The 27,595-nt window shown below is 39.9% G+C and overlaps 1 protein-coding gene across 5 annotated transcripts in view; it reads right to left on the bottom strand.

Annotated features, from left to right (window-relative positions):
- Sh3d19 (SH3 domain containing 19) overlaps positions 1-27,595 on the bottom strand; it is a 183,456-nt gene that overhangs the window by 33,690 nt on the left and 122,171 nt on the right. For 3 of the 5 annotated variants that reach the window (XM_087205713.1, XM_087205714.1, XM_087205715.1), the window contains exons 4-9: positions 23,977-24,016; positions 22,544-22,586; positions 20,709-20,847; positions 20,443-20,596; positions 18,566-19,564; positions 4,611-4,718 (exon numbers count right to left, since the gene is read on the bottom strand). In XM_087205713.1, coding sequence (XP_087061839.1) covers positions 4,611-4,718; positions 18,566-19,564; positions 20,443-20,596; positions 20,709-20,847; positions 22,544-22,586; positions 23,977-23,992 — 1,459 coding nt within the window. In that variant the 5' untranslated portion in view covers positions 23,993-24,016. The remainder of the gene's footprint in view (positions 1-4,610; positions 4,719-18,565; positions 19,565-20,442; positions 20,597-20,708; positions 20,848-22,543; positions 22,587-23,976; positions 24,017-27,595) is intronic. The other 2 variants (XM_087205716.1, XM_087205717.1) reach the window with 1 other exon arrangement.

Raw genomic sequence — 27,595 nt, 5'->3', positions numbered from 1 at the left:
AAAAGACACATTGTTATTAATTTCTCTCAACATATTCAAAATACTTCTTCTGACTTTGGACATACATTTATCCCATAGCTACTGGCAATGTGTCTTTCATTGTATTAAGTTTTCTTTAAAATGTAAACATTTACTCTATTCTTCAATCATCCCTTGTATCGATGTGCTAGATTTGCCTCTGAAGTGATTTAAACAAATTTTAATTAAAATGAAGTAAATTTGTTTCTCAGTTATACTACCCATATTTCAAATACTCAATAGCCACTTATTAGGTCAGATACAGAACATTTCTATCATGGTAGATATTCTACATATTTTAATAGATGAAAAAAGTGAAGTTACCAAAAAAAAAAAAAAAAAGAGTTACCTAAGGTCTTAACGTTAGTAACTGTTAGGTTTTCTTTTAGTTGTGAACCCAAAACCCTGTCTCATTCTAATAAGACATATTGCTTAATATGTGGCATACCCAACCCTTCCTCATGTAATCATTAAATGTTTTTCAATTCATTAGCTCTAGATTCATAAACATAATTAATCTCAATTAAACAAACAATACCTTTACATCCAAATCACATTTTTATCTTAGTAACAGTGTACTCCCAACAGATGAAAAAACAGATGACCAGATCTAATTAGTGGCAGCTAATTAAAATCAGTGTGCAAGAAGAGCTGAAGAGAGGTTACTAAAACATACTGAAGAAAGCTAAAGCCACCTTTAATAGTGTTTGCTTTAGACATTGAAAGGAAATGGGAATTCTTTTTTTTTAAAACAAAAGAATACTTTTTATTTCTATTTCACATGAAAAACCTGTAACAAGAGGATGATTTGTAAGGTGCTTGTTTTATCAACAGACAGGAAAACATTCTTAAAAGGAGGAAAATACCCAGGTCAGTTACTAGAAAAACAATGATTCCAAGACAGGCAAGTGTTGTCAATGAGAGGCAGGGCTGCTCTGGGGATTATAACACACAGAATACCCAATTCAGCCACCACCTTGAAGCCTTTCCCTGCTGCATCCTTAGGGAATAAAGAATCACAGGAAAGAAACTCTGTTCTAAGAAATATTGAAGAATACAAAGTAGTACTATGAAAGTGAGTGAGAAGCTCACTGGCAGGAGGGACATGGGGAGTCTCCATCTGGGTGTGACAGGCTGAGGATGAAGATGATTTCCAATTTTAAATAATATGGCAGGTGAAGGTATCACTGAGAAAGTGACATTAGAGCAGAGACATAAAGAGTGCTGAGGGAGCCTGGGATTTAGCTCAGTGGTTCCGGCGCCTGCCGCCCAAGCGCAAGGTCCTGAGTTCGGTCTCCGGTACAAAAAAAAACCAAAAAAAAAACAAGTGGTGAGGGAGAAAGCCATGTAGACATCTGGGGATATCCATTTAGAAAGAACAGGTCCCACAGTGGACGGAGCTGACCAGTTCAAAGAACATCAAGGAGTTTGGTACAACCAGGCCGTTACTTTCTCGCCTTGTCCATTCCATTTCAAGTTTTTTCAGATGCCAGAGTCTTGTTCTTTTTCTGCTGCAGTATACAGCACATGCATTGCTTAATAAAAGTAATAACAGAATTTGGGGAAACTGGTTTTTGTTTAAAGGACCTTTTTTTTTTCAGTAGTGGGGTTTGAATCCAGAGCCTTTTCACTGAGCTACATCCCCAGCCCCCCTTTTTATTTTTGTTTTGAGACACGATGTGTTTAAGTTGCTAAATTGCCCAAGTGAAGCTCAAGCTTGTGATCCTCCTACCTTAGCCTTTCAGATGCTGGGATTAATGGCTGTGTATCACCATGTCTGGCTTAGAAAATTATTATTTTTTTTTTTTGGATATAGGGTTTCACTGTGTAGTCCAGGCTGACCTCAAATTCACTATGTAGTCCAAGCTAACTTCAAACTTGCAGTGATCCTCCTGCCTCGGCCTCTCAAGTGCTGGATTACAGGAGTGCATCACCACACCTGGGCTTTAGAAGAACTCTTTAGAGACCATTTGGGGATGTCAGTTATCTCACTTCTAACAGTATAGAATTCAACTTTCTAAAAATTCTTGGAGCGTCATCAGGAGAAAAACAAAAGGTGCTTCCTCAGCATATGCCCAGGATTGCAGAGCTACTAATTCCAGTTCATACGTGTGCAGAAAAAGTAAACACAATAAGCCTGAAACTCTTTGTTCTTAGAAAGGTCTGCTTAGAAAGTTGGTCCTTGGCTGGCATCTGGGAACTTGGACTCTAGGAGTTTTCACCATTCCCAGAACTGAGAAAACAGAAGAATGTGGCCGGTGCTGAATACCTGCTTTCCTGCTGGGAATGTGGAGTTTTTGTGCTTGTCAGCATTTCTGGGGGTGCCTGTGTAACCAGCCCCTCAAAACAAATATGGGCAATGACTGACTAATGAGCTTCTCTGGTTGATAACATGTCACATATGCTGTTACAACTCACTGCTAGGAGGGTTCACCATGTCCTGTGTTTTCACCAGCAGAAGACTCTTGGAAGCTTGCACCTGGTTTCTTCCAAACCTTGCCCCATCTGCCTTTCCCCTTTGTTGATTCTTTCATACGTACTTTGTGTGTGTGGTGCGGGACACTGACCCAGGGTGTTGGATGCCAGAAAAGTGCTCTCTTACTGAACTATAGACCTTATTTTAAGACAGGTCTCGTTAAGTTGCTCAGGTTGGTCTTGAACTTGTGATCTGACTGACTCAGCCTTCCCAGTAGCTGGGATTACAGGCATGCACCACCATGCCCAGCTCATATACTTCCACTGCAATAAGTCACAGCCATGAATATGACTATTTTTTGAGTTGTGCAAGTCCTCCCAATGAATTAAGAAGCCTGGGTTGTCTTGGGGACATCAACACAATAGCAGAATAAGTTTAAGTATAAAATTTATATTACTACTGGGGATGGTGGCACATGCCTATAATCTCAGCACTCTGGGCAGCTGTGGAGGATCTCAAGTCAGAGCCCAGACTTGGCAATTTAGTGACAGTAAGACTCTGCCTCAAAATAAGAAAGAAAGGGTGGTGGTGGCTGGGGATGAAACTCAGTGTGTAGGTCCTGGGTTCAATCCTCAGTACTACAAAACAAAACAAAACAAAAGCTCTATTACTTAACATCCAAATGAGCTACTGGCAACACTTACCATCACTGTATTTCACTCTCCTGTTAAAATCCAGAATGCACTTAATCAGGGAACAGCAAACAGGGAACACCTGGTTGAGCGATCGTTTTACTGATTCTGGCTATATAATACTGTCAAAAGAAACACACCACCACTTCCTTAATCTAACACTACAATTTAACTTCCTAAGAAATGAGAACCCACCGGAATTTGGCACCCTTGAATTTTTCTCCTCCTCATTCTTGATGGCAAATCAGTTCAGTCTTCTTGCTACTTGGCTGAGAGCCATCATCAGTTAATGACAAAACCATCAAGAGACTTCGAAGTCTCTCAATATGATCCTTCTGGATACTGATACTGCTTCACAGAGAAAAATAAACCCCTAAAATAAAAGATATGCCTGCAGTACAGTCACAGGGTGCTTGCTACAGGTCAGAGTCCTGAATACTTGCTGTGGTGTCAGGAGAATGGAGTGGGCAGGATGTCTTGTTAGACAGAAGCAAGGACTATGCAAAAGCACTGCAGGTATAAATGAAATCAGGCCTGTGGAGAAAGCTCGTGATTGCTCCCAACAATGACAGGAACTGCTCTGGAACCCACTGTGTGTACATGTACACACATGATTTTACCTATACTTTAAAAATAATTACCTGGGGCATAAAATAAATAGTGCCTCTCCTTTGGGCTTATCCTTTATGATAAATAACAAATATCTTTCCTTTATCTGGTGATGCTGAAATCGAACCCAGGACCTAGCACATGCTAGATTCTACCACTGAGCTACATCTCAAGCCCCATACAGATGATTATATATATATACACATATATATATATGTATGTTTTCGGTACCAGGGATCAAACCCAGGACCTTGCACTTGCGAGGCAGGTGTGGTGGCACTGAGCTAAATCCCTGGCCCCAGTTGATATTTTTTTTTAAGTACCCATTAAAGCTCACATAGAATTTGTTTTATTGTACCATTTAGAAAATTAAAGATATATATACGTAGATTACATTAATTTGAAATATTTTTATCTAGCAATTAAGCTATCATAAGAAAAAAAGTATTCTTATACATCGTTGCATGTTTTTAAAGCTTTTGGTTATAGATCCTCATACAATTCACACAGTCATATTTGGACTATGCTGATTTGAACAATATACTCCTGATAGACATATACAACTTTATTTGCTATTAGTTTCAATTACTTTCCTACCACTCTTAACCAGAGGCGCTAACAAGGGATTCTACAATTGTTCTGAGATTCAGTCTCCCTCTAATTCTCTGTGCCTAAAGATTAAAGAAACATGAAATCCAAATTTACGTACTAATTCTCCAAAGAACTGTGAGAAAACAACTTGCTTCTGAATGTCCATGACTATGAATAATAAATGGCAGGTTACACATAATTTCAAGGGTAGATGTTGATAAATTTGTGTATATTTCTCCCAGGCTCTTAAGAGAAGCAAATAAAAAAGGCAGAGAAGTGCTTACATTTTCCTGGTTTGGCTGGAATTCGAATTACAGTGGGCTTCCTGGTGGTTGGTGGTTGAATTGCTCTTTCTTTTGTTGGTTCTGTTTTTGTGGGGAGCTGAAAGGGATCTAATAAAAAACATAGTTTATTTTGCATGTTTTAGTTAACACGACTCAAACAAAAAACCTCATTCATAATTTAAGAGTCATATTTTTCATGCCCCAGGGAAAACTATTCATGGATAAACAAAATCTCAGTTTGCAGAGACAAAAACAAAGTTGGAGCTCATAAAAGGAAATAATTTAGTACTCTGTAAATAATTCATATGGCTTTTCTTCCTCTATGATGAGAGATATCCAGGACAATCCTGAATTATGTAGGAGCAAGCTTTCAGGGGATGTAATCATTTCACAAGTGTCTGACTGAAAATGAGGGGCGACGGAGACGAGGAGACAATCTTTCCGCATCACGAGCCTCCCAGCTCCCCCAGGAGAAAGGGTGTGCTCTTCTGTGCCCGAGCATGTGTGGAACACTTACCCACAGGACCTACCAGAGGCCTCATCCTCCCCAGAACCTGCCTCGAACAGGCAAGGGCTTGGCAGTCGTGGGTCTGGTAGATTAGTCAGACTATACTTGGGTAACGTGAAAATGAAAAACCTCTCCCTTCAAACGTTTAAAGGCAAGGATCTATGATTCAGCATTTCTCCATCTCAACTCTCCTATTTTAAATGGACAGTACATGACTAAGGAAAGTATTTTAGACAAAAGTATAACCATAATTGTTTTTAATGGAAAGAAATAGGGTTTTTTTCTGTAATGTAAATGTTCTTTTCAGTGGTTTGGAAAAATGATTAAAGTTTTAGTATATGTGCTGCCAAAGTGAGCACTTTTTTTTTGGTACCATGGTTCAAACTCAGGATCTTGCGGTTGCAAGGCAGGCGGTGGGACCACTGAGCTAAATCCCTGGCCCCAAAATGACTAAAGTTTTAAAAGTTGGTTACAAGGGGCCAGGGATTTAGCTCAGTGGTTTTGCTGCCCTGCTGTGCAAGCGCAAGGACCCGAGTTCAATCCCTGGTCCCCCCCCCCCCCCCCCCCCCCCCCCCCCCCCGCACCCTAAAGTTGGTTGCAATGGCACATGCCTGTAATCCTAGGACTTGGGACCCGAGGACAGGATTGTGAGTTTGACGCCAGCCTGGGCTATACAGTGAGACCCTGCCTGAAAAATCAAAGATGGTAAAATCTAAAAAAAATACATTAGCAAAAATAGAATGAAATGCTCCGTAATAGGTAAGCTACAGAGCAGTGGATCTCGCGAGGCTGTCTCTGCCTTTATTCAAGACAAGAGACAGAATGAGCACTTGCTCAGCTCCTGCGAGCAACAGCTTTCACGTGTGCCTGTTCAAAGCTGCAGCACATGGCCCTTTTGCCAACCAGCTCTTCGAAGGGCATGGACAGAGCTGAGAGTAAGAAGGCCTTTCGGCAAGGACACTTCCCTCCCACCCTCCCACCGGGCTCTCAGGCAACCATCACACCAGCGGGTGCCCCGCAGTGGCACTCACTCACTGGCCACCGGCTCACATGTTTGTTTACCTGTCAGTAACAGTGCTGAATGGGGAGCCAGGACAGGAAAGCACAACCCTATTTGAAGTTTATCTACCACCTAGATCAGGTCCCCAGATGTGGTGCCAGCTAACACAATTATTACTCAGCTACCAAGAAAATGAAATTAGATGACCTATCAGCTCCCAAGTGAGGCAAGTCCTAAATTTAGAAAACCAATTCAAGATTATCAAATGATTAACAAGCATAGAATAAGACTGTTGTAATAATAATACAACTTTCTTCCACTGTAATTTATATCCCTTCTGAAACAAAGAAAGCTCTTGCTTTTAGGCTTTTTTTTGGGTACCGGTGATTGAACAAACTCAGGACCTTGCGCTTGTGAGGCAGACGTCGGAACCACTGAGCTAAATCCCCAGGCCTCTTGCTTTTAGGCTTATTCAAATTCCTTGACTTAATTTCTTATTTTTGTGAGAGCCATTAATTTTTACTACAAAGTAATATTTTTGTAAAGATGGAAAATATTAAAAATATAAAGCAAAATCTCTATTAGTTTCATCTTTAACAACTATTGTCTAAAATGGTGTATCTCTCTATATATTTTTCTACAAATATTTCATATATACTATATTGTGGATTTTTTTTTTTGCACAGGGTCTATGTAGTTTAGGCTGTCCTTGAACTCTCGGTGTAGCCAAGGCTGGCCTGGAACTCAGAGCAATCCTCCTATCTCTGCCTCTGGAGTGCTGGAATTACAGGCATGTTCCACCACACCCGGCTACAATAGATATTTTAAAAAACAGGCTCATTTCTTTCTTTTTTTTGCAGTACTGGAGATTGAACTCTTTTTTTTTTTGTATTAAATTCTTTTATTGGTACATTGTAGGTATACAACACAATTACATTTCTCATTGGGAATTGTACCTTTACATAATGCATCTTGGTTCTTATTTTTTCCCCATTCCTAGCCCTCCCTTCACCCCCTCCAACCTTCCCTATTTACAAAGACTTTATTTCCATTTCTTCCATTTCTCATCATTTTTCGTTTCCCTTCTTTCCTTTCCCCTGCCCCTCCCACTACCCCTACCCCTTTGGACCTTTTATTCCTATTTTGCATTATCGATTATTCATTCTAATCATTGGTACATTTTAGGTATACAATATAATGACATTCATCATTGGAAATTTGCACCTTTACATAATCTCTCTTGGTTCTTATTTTTCACCCTTGCCCAGCCCTCTCTGCAACCCCTCCATTCCTCCCTATTTACAAAGATTTTGTTTCTATTTTTCCATTTTCTCATAGTAATCACATTCCCTTCTATCCTTTCCCCTACCCCTCCCACTTCCTTCCCGTTTGCCCCTTTTCTTCCTATTTCACATTACCTATTATACATTTAGTCCTTATTTACACTTTTCAGTTTCGCACACCAGAGAAACTATTCGGTATTTATACACGTGTGTCCTATTTGTTTCACTTAAGAGTATCACCTCAATGTGGATCCACTTAGCTATAAATGTCTCTAATTTCTCATTTTTGATGGCTGAGTAATATTCCATTTCATAAAAAAAACACATTTTCTTTATCCAGTCTCCAGTTGATGGGCATTTGGGCTGCTTCCAAGTTTTAGCTATGACAAACTGTGCTGCTATAAACATGGGTGCACATATATCACTGTGGTATGATTCTTTTAATTCTTTGGGGAAGATCTTCAGCAGTGGAATAGAGGGGTCAAATGGGACTTCCAGTCCTAGTTCTTTGAGGTATCTCCATACTGATTTCCACAGTGCTTGCACCAGTCTACACTCCCACCAGCAGTGGAGCAGGGTTCCTCTTTCCCCATAGCCCCACCAGCATTTGTTATTGGTTGATTTCATGATAGCAGCCATTCTTTCTGGAGTGAAGTGGAATCTCAGCGTTGTTTTCATTTGCATCTCTCAAAAGACCAGTGATGTTGAACATTTTTTCATGTATTTATTTGCTGTTTCTACTTCTTTGTGTGAGAAATGTCTGTTCATTTCAGATGCCCATTTTTGGATTGGGTCTTTAAATTTGGGAGGTCTGATCTTTTTAAGTTCTTTATAGATTCGAGATAGTAGACCTTTGTCTGAGGAAGAGCAGGTGAAGATTTTTTCCCACATTGTGGGTTGTCTCTTCACACTGCTGGTGGTTTCTCTTGCTGTGCAGAAGCCTTTTAATAAGAAGAGGTCCCATTTGTTGATTGTTTGTGCTAGTTCACGGGCAAATGAGGTTTTGTTCATAAAATCTTTTCCTACACCAATGTCTTCAAGAGTTCTACCTAACCTCTGTTCCAACTGGTTCAGAGTTTCTATTTTAATATTTAGATCTGTAATCCGTTTTGATTTTAGTTTAGTGCATGGTGAGAGATACAGGTCTAGTTTTAATCTTTGGCAAGTTGAAACCCAATTTTTCCAGCACCATTTATTAAAGAGGCTATCTTTCCTCCAGTGAGGGTGTTTGGCTCCTTTGGCGAAGATGAGATGGCTGAGTGTGTCTGGCATTGTTTCTGCATCTTCTAATCTGTTCCACTGGTCCTCAAGCCTGTTTCTTTGCCAGTACCATGCTGTTTTTATCACAGTAACTTTGTAGTAGAGTTGCAGGTTGGGGATTGTGATAACCCCTGCCATGTCTCTGTTACCTAGAATTGCTTTTGCTATTCTGGGTCTCTTCTTGCTCCAAATGAATTTTTGGACTGTTTTCTCAAGGTCCATGAAGTATGCTGCTGGGATCTCAATTGGAATTGCATTAAATCTATATAGCAGTTTTGGAAGTATGGCCATTTTCACTATATTAATCCTTTCTACCCAGGAGCAGGAGATGTCTGTCCATTTTCTGATATCATCTTCAATCTCTCTTTTCAGAGTGCCATAGTTTTCAGAGAAGAAGTCTTTGATTTCTTTCATTAGGATGATTCCTAGGTATTTCAGTTTTTTTGATACTATTGTGGAAGGAATTATTTGCCCTATTTCTCTCTCAGTGAGTCTGTCATTCGTGTAGAGGAAAGCTACTGATTTTTGTGTGTTGACCTTGTAACCAGCTACTTGACTGAATTTGGTTATTAAGTCTAGAAGACTTTTGGTGGAGTTCTTGGGGTCTTCTATATAGAGTATCATGTCATCTGCAAGTAATGACAATTTGACTTCTTCATTACCTATCTTTATTCCTTTTATTTCTTTCTCTTGTCTAATTGCCGTGGCTAATGTTTCCAGAACTATATTGAACAAGAGTGGTGATAGTGGACATCCTTGTCTTGTTCCTGATTTTAGTGTGAAGGATTTCAGTTTTTGACCATTTAGTATGATATTGGCTGTTGGTTTTTCATAGATGGCTTCTATCAGTTTGAGGTAGAAACCATCTATTCCAATTTTTTTGTAGGGTTTTTATCATAAATGCATGTTGGATTTTGTCAAATGCTTTTTCTGCATCTATGGAGATAATCATATGGTTTTTGTCCTTGGCTCTATTGCTATAGTGTATTACATTGATTGATTTGCGTATATTGAACCATCCCTGCATCCCTGGGATGAATCCCACTTGATCAGGGTGTATGATCTTCTTGATGATCTTCTGCATTCTGTTTGCCAGTATCTTATGAAGGATTTTTGCATCTATGTTCATTAGTGAGATTGGCCTATAGTTCTCTTTTTCAGTTGGGTCTTTCTCTGCTTTGGGGATCAAGGTGATGGTTGCTTCCAGGAATGAATTTGGGAGTATTGCTTCCCTTTCAATTTCACTGAAGAGTTTAAACAGTAGTGGCAGCAGTTCCTCTCTAAATGTCTTGTAGAATTCAGCAGTGAAGCCATCAGGGCCCGGGCTTTTCTTAGTTGATAAGTTTTTAATTACATTTTCAATTTCATTGGTTGATATTGGGTTGTTCAGAATTTTTAGGTCTTCTTCGTTCAACTTTGGTAATTCATATGTATCTAGGAATCTGTCCATTTCTTCTGTGTTGTCCATCTTATTGGCATATAGGTTCTGGAAGTAGGTATTGATGATCCTCTGGATTTCTGCTGGGTCTGTTGTAAGTTCACCCTTTTCATTCCTAATTGCATGGATTTGGGCCTTTTCTTTCCTTTTTCTGACAAGGTTGGCTAAAGGCTTTTCAATTTTGTTGATTCTTTCGAAGAACCAACTCTTGGCTTCATTGATTTTTTGTATCATTCTCTTAGTGTCCACTGCATTGATTTCTCCTCTGATCTTTATAATTTCCTCCCTTGCATGAGCTCTGGGGTTGTCCTGCTCTTCTTTTTCTAGAAGCTTGAGGTTGGGCATCAGGTTGTTTAATTGGGCTCGTTCTGTTTTCCTAATATGCGTATTCACTGCTATGAATTTCCCCCATAAGACTTTCATTGTGTCCCATAGATTCCGATATGGTATTGTCATTGTCATTTAATTGAAGGAACTGTCTGATTTCTTTAATTTCCTCTGTGACCCATTGGTTATTCAGAAGTGTGTTGTTCAATTTCCACGTGTTTATGAAATTTTTTGAGTTTCTTTTGCTATGGATCTCCAATTTCATCGCACTGTGGTCTGATAATATACAGGGGATAACTTCAATTCCTTTGCACTTACTTAAACATGTTCTATGTGTGAGTATGTGGTCTATTTTGGAGAATGACCCATGTGCAGCTGAGAAGAATGTGTATTCTGATTTTGTGGGGTGGAACACTCTGTAAATATCTGTTAAGTTCATTTGTTCAAGAGTTCGATTGAGTTCTTGTATTTCATTACTTATTTTTAATCTAGTTGATCTATCTATTTGTGACAGTGGGGTGTTGAGGTCCCCCACTACAATTGTATTAGTGCATATATGACTTTTCATGTCCATTAGTATTTGTTTTATATAGTTGGGCACACTAGTGTTTGGTGCATAGATATTTATGATTGTCATCTCTTCCTCTTGGAGTGTTCCCTTTACAAGGATGTAGTGTCCTTCTTCATCTCTCTTAATCAGTGTTGGTTTGAAATCTACTTGATCTGCCAAGAAGATAGCTACTCCTGCTTTTTCGGGTTCCTGTCGCATGGAGTATTGTTTTCCACTCTTTAACTTTCAGTCTATGAGTTTCCTTTTGAATTGTGTTTCTTGTATGCAGCATATTGTTGGATTTTGCTTCTTGACCCATTCTGCCAGTCTATTTCTTTTGATTGGTGAATTGAGACCATTAACGTTGATGGTTATAACTGAAACATACTGACTTGTCATTGCCATGACTTTTTCTTTTTCTTGGGTTCTCCCCCTTTACATTTAATTTCTTGTCATGCCAGACGGGTTCATTCTGCTTTGCTTCTTGGGGTTGTGATCCTCAATGTCTGTTCCTAGGATATTGTGTAAAATTCTTTGGAGTGCTGGTTTGGTACCCCTATCTTTTTAATTTTTAAATGGGCTTGCTAAATTGCCAGCCTGACCTACAACTTTTGATCCTCCTGCTTCAGCCTCTTGAGTAAGTGGGATTACAGGTGTGCATCACAATGCCCATCTTACATCAATTTCTCTGTAATTTGCTTTTCCCTTTTGTTCATTCAATATTGACTGGGTGCCTGCTACACATCAAACACTATTCTAGGTGCTGGGAATGTATCAGTGACCGATCAAAGCAAAAAACTATGCTTTCAAGGAGCACATATTCCAGCAGGGCAATAGAGAGAATAAACAACAATATAACAGGTAACTATTTCATGTGTATGTATTGGGAGGTAAGAAGTACTACTGAAAGAGGATAAATTAGACTGAGAAATTTCAGCGGAATTTCAGACACGGACAGAGGGAAGCAGGCTGTAGCAGGACACAGGAGTGCTGTGGGTGAGGGAAGGAGGGCTCTATAGGGACTGTCTGTCCATCTTTGCAAACAACTAGGTATTAGCTGTTCTAACAGTTCTTCCAACTGGAGTCAACAGTCTTTAGGAGACAGCAGTGGCAAAGGACAAAAAGGAGGTAAAAAAATTACCAAATCTGAATTCTCTGAATGGGTCATCTATTATGAGTAATATTAGCTAAATGAAAGAATTTGAAGGACCTACTTAACCATGGCATACATTTTATTCAAACACAGAAACAGTATCTTTCCTTGTCTCTTTCCTTCTGTTCATCTTTCCACCAGTGCCGCTGCTCTGCCTTCCTGGCCTGTTGGACCCCACGGCCCCCAGGTCTGCCTTCCCCCTGCTGAGGGGTGATATTGCTCCCGGACTTCCCCACCCCTCACCCAGAACCTGGTGCTTAGATCCTATTCTGTCAGGTTTTCTCAGGCCTCTATTTTCTGCTGAGAAAAGGACCTCAAAATTCAAGAAAAGGATCAGGTTGCTAACTGTTCACTGGGTCCTACCTCTCAAGTGGCATTTCTGTTTTAACAGTTACTTTTGGTACCCATCATCTGCTGGTTATTAGTATAGCTTTTAGTTAATGTTTTTTTGGTGGGTGTGGAGAGAGAAGAAAATCTTGAGCATGGATCGACTTGTTTCCCAAGTCAAATTAAATTCTGGACCACTCTACCACCTACACAGCTCTCTCTCACATTCCTAGAGGGAGGGAGGGCATGGACAAGCGGCCTTGTGGAGGAGAAAAGGCCAGCTATCTCCCTCAGGGCTGGACTGAGGAGCACCTGAAATGTGCTTACTGCTGGAGGATAGGGTTCAGGAAATCCTGTTGCAATTCTGCAGAGTGAAGCCAGACATTACCTGTCCTGTGAAAGGGTCCCGTCATTCTGTTTAATCTGAAGGATTTACATTGAAGTAGCCCAGGTACAACTTACACACACAGTTTGCAACATATCCTAGCTACCTACTCTTTCCCTCTCTTTTTGGGTCACTTTACTACAACAAGCTGATCTTTAATAACTGGCACCCAGATCATGTGTAATTACTCTACTATACATGTCTCTTGTGAAGAAACGCCTTTCTTGGGCTGGGGATTTAGCTCAGTGGCACTGCGCCTGCCTCGTAAGCGCAAGGTCCCGAGTTCGATCCCTGATACCAACAAAACAAAACAAAAACACCTTTCTCCATTCAGTGGGTCAAGAAAGCCTTCGTGGGCTACCACTGAGGGTGTCTGGCACCAGCGCTCTGCTGATGCTCCCCGAGTCGCCCAGCTCAGCATCTACCTGTCTGCAGGCTGTCCTGCCTGCATTTGAGGGGTGCAGATCAGTGGGAAAGACAACATCATTTCAATGAAGGAGAGCCAGAGCCTGTTTCTCATCTAGATGGTGGTACGCAGGTCTCTCTCTAGCTACAAAGAATGAAGCCTTTGTATGGGTGTGCGTGTGCATGTGCATTCCTGGGGACTGAAGCCTGGGCCTGGTGTGTGCTGGGCAAATGCACTTCCACTGAGCCACATCCCAACCTGAGGCCCCTTTGTTTAGTCTTTTCATGACTAAACAGCGGTGTTTTCTCGCTCATGAAATGGCTGTGGGCGACATATAAAGCCGAGATGGCGCTTGGGGAACGGCAGGCACTGCTGGGCAGGAAAAGAGATCATAGGCATTTGTTAAAATGTTTAAAGTTTGTAAGTTTTGGCCTAGTAATCCTACTTTTGGAAACTTACTCTTCAGAAATACTGTACTATCAAAAATGAAAATGTTTACGAGAGTATTTACAACAACGTGTTTTTAGTGTCTAAAATGAGAACACCCCCAAATTACAGAAAATAGTCAGAATGTCCAGTAGGGGAAAGAGAATCAACTGCTACACTCCCAGACTAAGGGATTTTAGGCAGGTGTAAGGAAACACGAGGCAGGCATCTAGCTGAATCTCAGTGCTGAATGAAAAAAGCAGCCCACTGAGGAATGAGTGTGGTATGACAGATACTGGTAAAAAGTAAGGAACAGTCTGTGCACGTGAAATGCCTGTCTGCGTGCCACAGAAGACTACACTTCTCACACTGCGCACTGTGGGGATTTAGATGGACAGGAGGGAGACTTTTACTTTCATAACTAAAATCTCTAATTGACTCATTACAACAAATACATCTTACTTTTCGTAACCCTCCAAAACAGTCCTTTAAGTTATAAGATTAAAATAACACCTCTGCCAAATAAATCAAAACAAAAACCACATAAAAATGGAGGAAAGTCTGGGGATTTAGCTCAGTGGTTTTGCTGCCTGCTGCGCAAGAACAAGGACGTGAGTTCGACCCCCTGTACCAAAAAAAAAGGAAAAAGAAAAAATTTTTAGGGCCGGCATTTAGCTCAAGCACAAGGTTCGGAGTTCGATCCCCCCAAAAAAGAAAAATTTTTAGTCTTTTAGTTGCCTTTTCAAGACAATAATGGACATAACATTTTCCACAAAGTAATTAGAAAAATGACTTTTTGTTGTTATGTTTCTGCGGCAGGGTCTCACTATGTACTTCAGGCTGGCCCTGAACTCATGGTGGCCCCTACGTCAGTAGCCTGCCAAACGCTGTGGTTAGGGGTGTGTACCACACCAGGAAAACTCATCTCAGGGGCTGGGGACACAGCACAATCTCCAGCACCTAAAAAAAAACCCTCTTTGAAAAATTCTATTTAAAAATGAAATTATGCAGATATGTTTCCAATTTATCAAATTTAGAGATACGTAGTTCATAATAATTAGATTGTCACCTTGACTAATATAACTCTTTAGAAAAATCACCTTAGTTTAAATTTTTTTGCAGTGCTGAGGATCAGGCCCAGACCTTGCACATGCTCTACCACTCGGCCACACCCCACCCCCTATTTTATTATTTTTATGATTTGGGCTAAAGATCAGTGGTGGCAGCTGTTCTCTTTCTGTGGCCAAGATAACAAGAGGTAACGCTTACATTCAGCCTAATTATGCTTACGTTCAGCTGTTTTAAAAAAGTGATTGATTATTTTGTTAAAGGTTAAAACTTGCATATGGTCTGCAAATTAAATGGACTCAAAAGCTACTACATAGTGAAAACTAGCCCCACATCCTGCCCACCTAGTTCCTCTGTAGACGACTTGTTACCAGTTTTTAAACGTCTTTCCAAACATACTGCATATGACTTTCAACACAAACATAGCTAAAATACCATGAATTCTACTCTGTGCCTTACATTTCCCACCTAATAATGAGCTAGAGGCTGGTCCATACTAGGAGGTGATAGCTTTGCCTTCTATTTTATTGCCAAGCAATACTATGGATGTATCATAATCTATTTAAGCAGCCTACTGAAGCTTATTTCTAATATTCTACAGAAGTCCTTAATCTAGAGCTGAAGATGGTCCTTGGAACATATGAAGTTGTACCTCAAATTGTCCATATATGAACAGGCAACTTTCAAAGGAGACGAAAGACTCACAGGCTACATCGGATTCGGAATCCAATGATCTAGAAAGGGATAAGAGCCTTGCTTCCATAATTTTTTCACAGACTGGTCGCTCCTGCTTTTTCAGACAGCACATGGTATCACAAGAATTTCCTATCCAAATCTCAGGGCAGTCAATGCATTTCCCCCTTTTATTTAATGTGTTTATTCTGTCTCTCTAGCCCCGCACAACAACACCAATTATTCTGCATCCACTGCCAAACAAGCAGGCCCCTTTACACCTAAATCCACATGGTTTTCATTACTGGGTTGAGAAAAACACTGATGATAAAGTAGTTTTCTGCCCATTACCTATCTCTAATAATATGCTTGTCATCATAATTAGTTTTACCATCCCTGGCTTGCTTTTCTGTCAATTCTGTCCCTTGAGTTCTGTTAGTAGCAGAAATTGGCTGCTAAACTATTATTCTGGTCTGTGCAATGGGGCTGACAGTAGACATATTCTGCTTTTTTTTGACAACCGGGTATGATTTGTAAAGGTGTGAAGTGGAATTGCTAATACTTCTCAGCTCCATTACATTAACCTGGAAGGCATTATACCGAAGAAATGAATCCAATATTAAATTGCCTGTTTTATGAGTTTTCCTTTAATAATTTTTCCACTCTTTACAATGTTTTCATAGCCTCAGTATTTTCTGATCTCTATTTCCTGAGGTTAATATGGCAACTTCATTTTACGAACACTATTTTATTAGATTCCCTTTATTTTTAGGGCAGAAGACAAAGAATAGGGAAGACATACTTGTGAGTTTCTTTTCTCCTCTGTTCCTCCCAGTTTTCAGCTGATGCCTGGGCAAGGTTTCACAAAGAGACCATAAGTCTATATAGTACTTATAATGGTAGAGCTACTGAAATACTGTAAAAGAGTCACAAAGCCCTAAATCAAACAGACTCCCTCCCTGTGCTGCGGAGTTCAGAAGTGATTCTCAGCAAGCAGGAAAGAAACAGGGCCATGTGCACTCTAGAACAACCCTTATGGAAGGCGGTAGGTCTGAGTGGGTTCAATTTAGGAGGCCACTGCAGGAATCTGAACTAAAGGCCTCAAGTGGGGCTGTACAAGGAGAGATGGAAATGAGAAGCAGATTCAAGAGCTATTGAGAGGTAAAACCAGCAGATGATGGTAACTAATTGGATGTGAAGGCAGAAGAATAACATAAATAATTATTACTTCATGACTGCTTATCACATTTCAGACAATCTGATAGGGCTTTCTTGCAAAATCATATGTAATCCTTACAGTATTCTCCATGGAAGTAGTAGTATCCTATCTTACAGATGATGAAACCAAGGCATTGCAAGGTTAAGTGAACTGTCCAAAATTACACGGCAACTGTGGTAGAGCCTGGGGCATTCCAGATCCAAATAGCTGTGTCACTGTGTAACTTGGTGAGAAGACTCCAGGATAGTCTCTAGGTTTCTCTAGAGAAGGCTGGGTGTATGACAGTGTCATTAAGTGAGGTGCAAAATATAAGAGGAGAAGCAGGCTTAGAAAGAAGTTGAAGTATGAAGTTCAGTGTAATTCCACAGTCAACAGTAATAGAGTCAGGTAGGGCAGGCAAATTACACATTTTGCTAAAAGACAGATCCAGTAATTAATTGTTGTACAATGAAGTAGAAATCAAGAAACAGAAAAAGCTGACTGTAAAGCATGGGACTGCATTCATTTTGAATGTACACTGTTGACCTTTCTTTGTGAAGATGACTGTAATTATCTCCTTAATGTACAGAACAAATTCTCAGCACTTACTAACCTAGGTTGCCATTCCCCTAGAATCTAGCAGGCTCTAAAAAATGGTAGTATTTCTTTGTTTTGAACTGTTTCCGCCCCTTAACAACTTGCTGCCGTTGGATTTATCCATCCATGACCTTCTCTGAGGCTTGTCACACAAAAGGTCTAAATAAGAAAATGATATTAACATAGGCTTGAAAATTTTAAAAAATGTTGCCTAAAGAGTCATGAAAATGTTGGGTAGCAAACATGATATTGTGGCAATTAAATTAGACTGAATCTTGGCTTAAAAATGTGAGTTTCAGGGCCGGGGATTTAGCTCAGTGGCACTGCGCCTGCCTCATAAGCACAAGTCTCTGAGTTAGATCCCCAGTACCAAAAAAAAAAAAAAAACACCAAAAAACTGAGTTTCATGATATTAGGGAAGTATCCATTGGTATCTGTTAATTTCTTCATCTGCAAACTGAGGCCAATGATCTCTTACAGAGGGTCACTATATTAAATCAAATAATTTCTGAGGCATAAGCATTAAATATTGAGTAAAATGTTAGGAACACCAGAGAAGCTCAATGTATGCGAATGTTTTTCCTTCCATCCCTTTATAAAAAACACTATGAAGTTTATACATGCACAAATTCCACCCAAATAAGTAAACAGTAGTAACAGGAATCTTATCAATGACAAGTAGATCAAGTTAGTTTGACAAATCAAAGATAAACTTTACTACCATCTAAACAGTGTACAGAAAGAACACACACTCTCTGCCTCTTGGGAAATTTAACTGTCCTGATCTTAGTTGCAAATTTAACAGTATTTCATTTTATTTACAAATTTTACATTCCCGAGGGAAGATGTTCTGAGAAGATTGCAGAAAAGGATTCAGTAACACATGGTTGGTTTCATTCCTTGCACTGCTCTCCTGGCACTCCCAGCTAGGGATCCTCTGGGGCCACTGCACAACTTCCTCTCTATGAGATGCTCCCATCCCACTACATCCTCTCCGTGCCATGACTTCAACTCCCTGGGTCCCTTCAATGTGAGGCCTGAACTTCCACATGCCAGGGTAAGGGGTCCTGCCTCACAACCTAGTTCCTAGCTCGTTTGCTCACTTCTGGCCTACATCATGGTAATCAGTGTGTTGTGTCTCCCCTTTCCCTGTTTCCATCTCCCCACCCCATATTCTCCTTTCCTTCTGTCCCCATTCTGTGTGCCACGTTTCTAAATTTCTCTGGTCATCCCTGTTTCTAATGCATGTGCATACACACATACACATACCTCAACAGACTGAAAACTAAAGCAGCCAGTTTTGCCATTTGAGAACCCTCTGATGGGTTTAGGTTCTCTGCTTCTGAGTTTTACTCACCTAGAACCACTTCTGAACCAACAAATTCTTCAGCCAGGTTCCCAGATGAGGAGGGCAAAACATCATCATCAAAGCTGATGAGGTCAATGTCTGCCAGGGGCTTGCTTTGCAGAGCTGGAACTGGGGGAGAGGCTGGGGGCCCTTCTCCCAGTGACCTGAATGCTTTGGCTTGTGATGCTACCGAGAGTCGGGGAGGCACAGGGACTGGTTTAGGTGGAGCTGAAGGGCACGGAGGGTTTTCCGAGGAAGCTGATTTCTTCGGCAGCAAAGGCCGTGGAGCTGGAGTTGGGACTTTCCTCCCAACACCAGGACTCTCGACCACAGGCCCTCCTCCCGAAATCTCATGATTACCACTTCGTATAAGGCCAGGAGTTGGTTTCTTTGGCAATTCAGGTTTGGTTACAGGGGTGCTTCCTGCTTCTTTCAGTGAAGAGTATGGGGTGAACCCTTCCCTGGGGGTCACCTTGAGTCTGTTTTCAGTCGAGTCCCATTCCCCAGAAGCCCTGTTAGCAGCTGGTTTGGGAGCCACAGAAGGTTTCCCTGAGGAAACAGCAGGCTTTGGGGGAAGTGTACGGGGAGTAATTTCTGGTTTCTTGGTCAAGCCCGAGGTTTCTGCATTTGTCTGACCCTCAAATGCTTTGATCCTTGAAACAATATTATTTTGGCTTTGTTCTGTGTTCATAATGTTCATCACTGTCTGACTATCTAAGTCGTTGTTATCCAGCAGAGACTGGGGCCGGCCCAGGGATGACTGCTCTTCTGGGATTGCTGGACTGATTTTCTGGTGACTTTTTTCTTTAATGTTAGTATCTCTAACTATTGGCCTGAGGTTGCTTTTTGATCTTGGTCTTGGCACAGGACATCTTGTAGCACTGGTGTTTTCTGGACAATTCTGCTCATCGGAAATATCAAAGACTATTAAAGGCGCTACATTTGCTGGAAGATCGCCACATGAGACTGTTGGAGGGCGCTGCAGAGGCTTGAGAGGTGCCTGCAGTGCTAACAAGATTAAAATAAAACAAAGTTGCGATGTTATCATTTATAACAACAACAACAAAAAATAGAGGCGATACACAGATTTTTTTTTTTTTTTTTGGTACTGGGGATTGAACTTGGGACCTTGCGCTTGCGAGGCAGGTGCCGGAATCACTGAGCTAAATCCCCGGCCCGGCACAGATTTTTTTTTTTCTAGTACCAGGGATCGAACTCAGGACCTTGCACAGATTTTAAAAATATAATTGTAGGCTATCAAGAGATTTTGTTTCCTTCATTAGTAAAAAGTGATTGTAAAATCAATGAGGAAATGTTTATACTCAGCTTCCTACAGGAGGTCTTCAACCTGTGTTTGTTCATATAACAAATGTTCATTATGTAATATTTTAAAACACCATTAAATTCTTAATTCTCATTAGACTCAACACATAAGCCATTTCTGTGTAGTTGTCAAAATTCTAATATTTCTAATGCTTTACTTTTCCAAATCAATTTATTTGTCTCTAACAAAATACTCTTTAAAAGCCTAATCACTCTTAGTAGTCTATAAAGTCCAGGTTACTAAATATAAAATCCTTCTCAATGGGAATAAAGGGCATCCACAGTAATATGCAATATAAGTTAAACAGACGATGTTTTTGTGATCCGAACTAGGGTGAGCCCAAGAGATTAGGGCTGTAGTTCTTAAGAATAATCTAGTATAATAATCTTTTATATTAATCACTGCACATCCTAAAAAAGAAAGCACACAGTGATCACAATGACTGGAAAGCAGGGCTCACTGAATTATGCACAAATTGAAAATTATTTTAAAGGCTGGCTGCCTACTGATTATTGCCCTAGCAGTGGGTCAGAATTAGGGAAGACAAAATTACTGGCATTACTTTGAGGCAGATGGTTGTCTATTTCTTCTAAAAAGTCCGTCTGAGTTGCAGAAGTAATAGTGTGCCTTGGAGTGGCAGCAGCATTATTATTATTTGTAGCATTAACTTGAACTTGGTTGATTTCTTTTATGACTTGTTCATAAGAGGGTGGGAGCTGCAAAATAAAAAATGAAAATTTTAGACACCCATGCACAATAGCCAAGGTGTTGATAGTCTCCTTGTCTTTTATCTTCTGAACTTCATTTTAAAAATAAAATGCAATTCACCTCAGCAGGAACCAGTTCATTTGGCCTCCAAGGGCCAGCTTCAGGAGTCGGGGGAAATCCCAGGCCTGGGGGTGGGCCTCGTGGAAACCACGCGGCTGGCCTCAGAGGCTCCGCTGCCACAATGGTGATCTCTGGCCGTCTGCGAGACAGAAACCCCAGTGAGGTTTTATAGGTCATTAATGAGCTATCTCATTGTTTTATCTGTGAATGTTCAGATCCATGAAACCATCACTACCTAAAACAGTGAAGAGCACTATCACAGTCACGGGAATGACTTCTCTGGCCTGGACTGTCTCTAGCAATGCACCAGACAGGCGTAAGGGAACAGAAGGCAGTCATCCTCAGTGACTCTGGCCTCAAAAAGAAAGAGATGTAGCCTGAGCACGCTTGGCTGTGCCTTGGCTGATGAGGGTAACCATACCATGTTTACTCCAGGGCCGTGCTGCTGTATAGCCTACAGCACAAACATATGGTGTAAGGTAAAATGGGTCAATGGAATTGTCTGGTTTTCTGTTATTATAAAGTATACACTTAAAAATGAAAATTATCATTTAAGAAGAAGATCCTCATCTTCCTCACTTCATCTCAGTCCCAGTTTAAATTTACCTTGAAATGGTTTGAATTTATGTTTACTTCTAGGCCTGCATACATGTCTGTTTCTGGTCAGTTTTGTATACGATTTGACGATTAATCTGTAATGCTGAGGAGTCATAGTGATTTAGGCACAGCTTCTTTTCTTAATCTCATTCTGTATTTTTATGTTTAAATTTTATTTCAATTTGATTTCCTAACAAACACCAACTATGTGACTGGGCAAATCTCAATTTCTCTGAGCCTCTGTTTTCTCATCTAATAAATATCGATGATGACACTTGCTCTGCCTTTCTCTAGCACTCTATGGAGAGTAAAGATTAAAAAAGCACTGTTAATAGCAAAATTGTGCACATACACACATCTTCCTGCTAGCTTGTCAAGTAGTAGAACCTCATCATTAAGCTTGAACTGTATTCTCTAAGAAGCTCTGCTTATACCTTTTGTCTAACTAACAAGAGTTACTAATTAGTAAATTTTAAGTACTATGGGTGCATTAACCCATATTCAACTTTGTGATATAGGTGCAGTTAGCACCAGTTTAAAGATGGGAATACAGAAGCTAAGGAGGTTAAGCAGCTTGCCCAAGGTCACATGGTGGGAAAGCAAAGTCAGGATTTGAACTTGGTTCTTAATGACTCTGAAGTTCTTATTTTTCATCATCCTATACACTACACGTAACAAATTTGAAAGCAGGAATCTTGACTTACAAAACTCTATTCATCTGTTGTTTACCTATCTTTCCATCTTTCTATGTGTTCATCTTCTATCTGTCTAGCTAGCCTTTCTTCCTATTTTCCTTCTCTTTCCAAACAACCATCTGCTTGTTTATCTAGGTTGCCCACCTCTTTTCCTTTACCTTTCTAATTAACTTTTTATCTTGTCATCCATCCATTTATTTAGGCAACATTTACCAAGCACCTACGAGGTACAAAGCATTTCTCTGAGGCAGTTACAATGCTTTACGTGTATCAGTTGCTTTATAAACATTTAAAAAAATTAAGTTAAGTAAATAATGATTAAAAGAATATTCTCAAAAGAATAAAGAATATTCTCAGGCCTCTATCATTTCTTCTCTCAAGCAAAATCTTCATCATTCAAGCTACCAGATGAATTCAGGACATGTAATAAGGTATAACACAGGAAAATATTGCTTATGAAAGAGATATTTAACTTGTTAACTGATGACACACTTTTATTTCAATTATTAGCAGAATATAAACATGGGTAAAATATAACCATACCTCCTATCCCGATGAAGTTCACTTTGAATAGAAGTCCGAGATGCTACAGAATAAAGAATAAGCTGGTATAGTGTAAAATTAGTATATTCGGTCAGGGTTTAAATTTTTATACAGTACACAATTGGAAAAAGTTAGCTTATAATGGGCGTCATATAGAATGTATGACTTTTAACATCTCTAAGTAGAAAAGTAAATCAAAACGATCTTTTTATATTGGATAAAGTAAATTATAAATCTGAATTTCATAGAAATGTAGATTTCAAAACCTCCTCAAAGCACATTCTATGGTTCTGAAAATGACTTGAAGGATGAACAGTGAAAAGAAGGTAGCTATTAAATATAAATGCTTGAAGCATTAAAATGACATGAAATGACAATGGGAATAAAATTCTTAAAATATCTATTTTAACTTACATGACTAGACTTGCATTTGTTTATAATTCTATAAAAGAAGTGGTTAAATTTTCATCTAGTTTGTAACTTTCTGCAATTTTACTACTTCTAAGTAGTTTTATTAGGAGATAATAAATGTAAACTGCTTTTTTTTTTTTTTTTTTTTTGGTACTGGGGATCGCCTGTGCTTGTGAGGCAGGCGGTGGAACCAGTGAGCTAAATCCCCAGCCCTGGAGATAGTAAATGGAAAAGGTGTCCAAATTACTTTTATAAACACATAGATTGCACCGACTTTTCCCTCAAGTTTCAAACTCAAGAAGCTTAATGGCTTAAATTTATGTTGTAAATTTTATGTTATAAAGCAAATAAAGTCTTAATCAGACAATCTGGAAAATATGTCACATGTGAGATGAGTTTTTATGCAATAGAGAATATTATTTCTCTTTCCAAGGAGCTCATTCTGAAGACACCTTGGGGGAGGACAAGTGCTATACTATAAAGACTTGTACACGATATGGATTTGTTTCAGACAGAAACTATTTCAAGCAGTAGCTTTCATTATCGCTCTCTAACTTTTTCAATGGGTCTGATTTGAAAAGATTGGAAGTATGGATCTTTTCTTTCTTCTATTAATTTGTTTCTCCCTTAACCTGAGGGAGGGAGGGGCAGAAGCGGGGTATGAATGAAACTTCGATTGGGATTAGAGCTGCATCAGCTTCACCTGTGCTGGGCAGGTATTGCAAATCCCTAACATCTGCAACCCACCCCCTGGATCTCAGTAGGGAAGAGGCCCTTACCTGAGCATCATCAGCTGGCTTGACTGTTCCACTGCTACCAAGAGCCAAACCAAGCTGAGGTACATTTTGTCTACTGGAATAAAAGCAGGCAGAGAGGCTAGAGCTCTGCATGGTGCCTGATTGGTGAGAATGGTTTCATTGTGTCACAGGCTGTCCCCAAAGTGCTACAATCACACTGCCACCATTGCTAAAGCTGGAATCAACACACATAGCCAAGACTTCATGTTATTGTCCCAAACATACCTCTTCCACGGGGCATTTTGCTGTGCACTATTCATGAGTGCTAAGGGAAAAAAAGAAGGGGTTATAGAAGAGAAAAGGGAGAGAAAAGAGTGAACCTATGCTCTAAAAGAAATTTAGGAGCAAGACTTGCCACACCAGTTTCCCCCTACTCTGCACACTCAGATGGAAAAGAAAAGCCGATGAACCACAGGTTCAGAGGGTAAAGAAATATGTTGCTGCAAAGATTTGTCTGGAAGACCAGATCATCCACACACACATAACCACAGTTTAAAAAATCTGCTTGTAGTTTTCAGTGGTGCAAATGAATCTAAAAACTATTTTGTAAAATCAATTTGTTACTTCAACAGGGAAGTGATTTTAAAGTATGAGTAATGCTTAAAAGAGGTAATTTAGTAGTCTATTTACATTCTTTTAAATCAGTGGCTTTTAATTTGATTCTGCCCTTTCACAGAGGGCTGAAGGCAACAGCCCCTGCTCCAGCCCTGGCAGCCGAGTGGCAGCCCCTCTCGATGCCACAGGGTGAGGACAGCAGCCTCATGGTCGCATTGCAGATCACCTTCTCCACCTCAATCACCGCTCTGCCCTCTCCTTTAATTGCTCCCTCCCTCTATATTTATTCATCTTCAGTATAATTTCTTTTTCCTCTCTTGATTTTTATAAAATTGTCACTTTTTGTCAGTGTTGAGCAAATCTAACGGCTTGAAACCCTTTAGGTTTTCATGTAGACTTTCATGTGATATCTCGTGTTCTTGCTGCTGATTTCTCAACCATGTACTTATATATGCCATCCTCATTTTCCAAATTAGACAGATTTGATACACTTATTGCCCAGACAATCAAGTTTGCCACCAACAACTAAAAAGACCAACATGTCTCATTTTTTTTTTTTTTGGTACCAGGGATTGAACTCAGGTCCTTGTGCTTGCGCAGCAGGCGGCGAAACCACTGAGCTAAATCCCCAGCCCCAACATGTCTCATTTAACCTCAAGCTGCTAGTCCCCTGTGTATTTTGGGTTAATGTTGGAGAATAAAGGCAGAGTTTTCAGTTAAAGTTATCCTATCATTCTACAGAGTTACTTTGAAGCTTTCCTAGTTTAAATGGTTAAGTTCTAAGTATAAAACATGTCAGACTAGAGTGGAGATGTAGACTTGTAATAGCACAACCAGTAAGGAATCCTGCCAAGTTTCAGTAGGCTCCTAAACCTGGAAAAACCCCAGGAATCATCCTACTCAAAAACAGAGGAGACTGAGATATAAGAGGTGAAGTAAATTATCCCAAGGCCACTCTGCCCATAGGGGCAAGGCTTGGAGCAGTTTATTAGTTTATTTCTTGAAATAGCTTAGCTCCTATGGAGCTGTTCTAAATAATTCAAAATTACAGATGAAATGATTAGGAGAAATAACACAGAGGATTATAATAAATGTACTTGCTATAGAATCACTTTATCAGTGAATGACACACAAAACAACAACAATAATAACAAAACTGACTGCATTCATTTGGACGGGACCAGAACCAGATGCACTTGACATGATAACAAGAACATCTCCGGATGGAAAGTTCAATGGCTTTCAAGTCCAGAAGTTTAGATTCACATCCCAGATCTAACTTGTGAAGCAATTTTATCTCTCTGGACTCACTTTTTCTTCATCTGTAAGAAGGGGTTAACATCTACCATGCTGTTACCGCTTATATCAAGATGTCCCATCGAAAGCCTCATGCACTCATAGGTGGGGCTTTTGGGAGTAACTGGATCATTAGTCTACTGATTGGTTTAGCACAGTTCTGGGTGTGGATGGCATCAAACAATAGGCTTATAGCCTGGATGGAATAAAAAGGGAAAGAAGAAGGAAGTTTCAGCTGCTTCCTGCTTGCCATGCCATGGACTGTTTCTCTTGTGCCATGCCACCCTGCCTTGGAGCCAGCCAACTATGGATGGAAACATCTATAAAGTGTGAGCTGAAATAAACCATTTCCTCCTTTAACTTGTGGATGTTGGTTATTTTTCCCAGCAAGGAGAAAGTAACAAAGACACATGAGGAGTGTTATTTATACTTCCTGTCTTATAGCAGGTAATCAATATTAGATAAATCTAAATTTCAGGGAATGCTTTTCTCTTAAAAAGTTAACAAAGGGAAGAATATGAAATTCCAAATATATCCAATGAGGACACATAAAAAAACTAGAAAAAATATTTAAGGCTCACAAGAACAAATGCAAAATTGACTCTACACATTGCCTGGAAGTAGAATCATTAAGAAAGAATTTGAACTATAGCATTGCCTTAAAAATGTGATAAAATCTCTCTTCTTGCCAGTCTTAGATGACTGAGTCTGGAATAGATTTTTTTTCAATTACAACTTTTTCTTTCTCTTTTTTCGTTTTTTTTTTTTTTTTTGGCAGTGCTGGGAATTGAAACTAGGGCTTTGCACATACTGGGTGAGAGCTTTATCCCTGTGCCACATACCCCAGTCCACAACTATTTTTTAAAGAATAGGCAAAAAGTAAAAAGAAAAGAGGTTGGCACAAATATTCCTCATTCTATGTTTATATAGCATTATGAATGATCTATTTGGGCTTCCTGCCTAACATTAGGAATAAATATAAATAAATATATCTTTAGTGTCTACAAAATGACTGACATATAAGAATTAAAAGATAAATGGGTTAGTTAGAAAGGAAAACCGCCAGATACATCAAAGCAACAGTTTTTTCTCTTTGTTTTACCATTTCCTTTTTCCCTCTGCTAGGGCTGCTTTACCAATTTCTTCTCTCAAGTCTCAGGCTGCTCTCTACTGACTGCTTTCCCAATGCCTCAAAAGTCTTCAAGCTCCTCCTCCTTCACAGTCTATTAACAGGTTTAAATCTCCTCTTCACCTGACCTTCCTGCCTTCTCAAACTATAAGCCCTCCTCCTCCTGTTACTCTCAATTTCATAAAAGTAGCCCACCACCACTGTCCCATCTCCAGCATTCCCCTTACTATTCCAAGTGAGGCCTGGCTTCCACTTCAGTCTTCTATTGACACTGCTTCCTCACAGTTCTCCACTGACCGCTAAGTGTCACACTCAAGGACCTGTTTGCAGCCGCCTTTTGCTTTCCTTGTTGTATTCCTTTCAAAATCTTTTGTTCCTTTCGACTTCTAGCAGTGCCTCTTGGTTTTTATGTTACCCTCACCTTCCTTTTTTAGTTTTTACTTCTCCTTAGCTGTCTTTTCCTTAAGCCTTGTATAATGCAGAGGCCTCAAGGTTAAGCAGGATTCATCCTAGAGGATCTATGGAGGGTCACATACAGATTGCCACTCTTAACCAAGTCCTGAAATCCTAACTCCATTAAGGTAAGAAGCCAGGAGCTTCCAGGCAGGACTCCATGAAAGGAGGCCCTCCTCCACAGCAGGACTGGGTTACTGGGTTGTGTATCTTTTGCATTATGGTTACTAAAGAGAATAGACTGACCTCAGATATTATAAGATTATGTCTCTGGTCATCATCTCTATCCTGTACACTTTCTCCCTTAATGTTCAGCTACTTCCAGAAATTTGCCTATAACCTGGACTGCTTCAAATTATATCTCTTGCTTAAATTCCAGACCTTAATTTCCTATTTAATACATTCCCACTG

The sequence above is a fragment of the Heterocephalus glaber genome, unplaced genomic scaffold (assembly GCF_053883595.1).
Source record: "Heterocephalus glaber isolate CG9 unplaced genomic scaffold, H.glaber_assembly_v1.0 deba00000613, whole genome shotgun sequence".
In the NCBI taxonomy this organism is placed as follows: domain Eukaryota; kingdom Metazoa; phylum Chordata; class Mammalia; order Rodentia; family Bathyergidae; genus Heterocephalus; species Heterocephalus glaber.
This window is presented reverse-complemented; position numbering and strand designations above follow the sequence as displayed.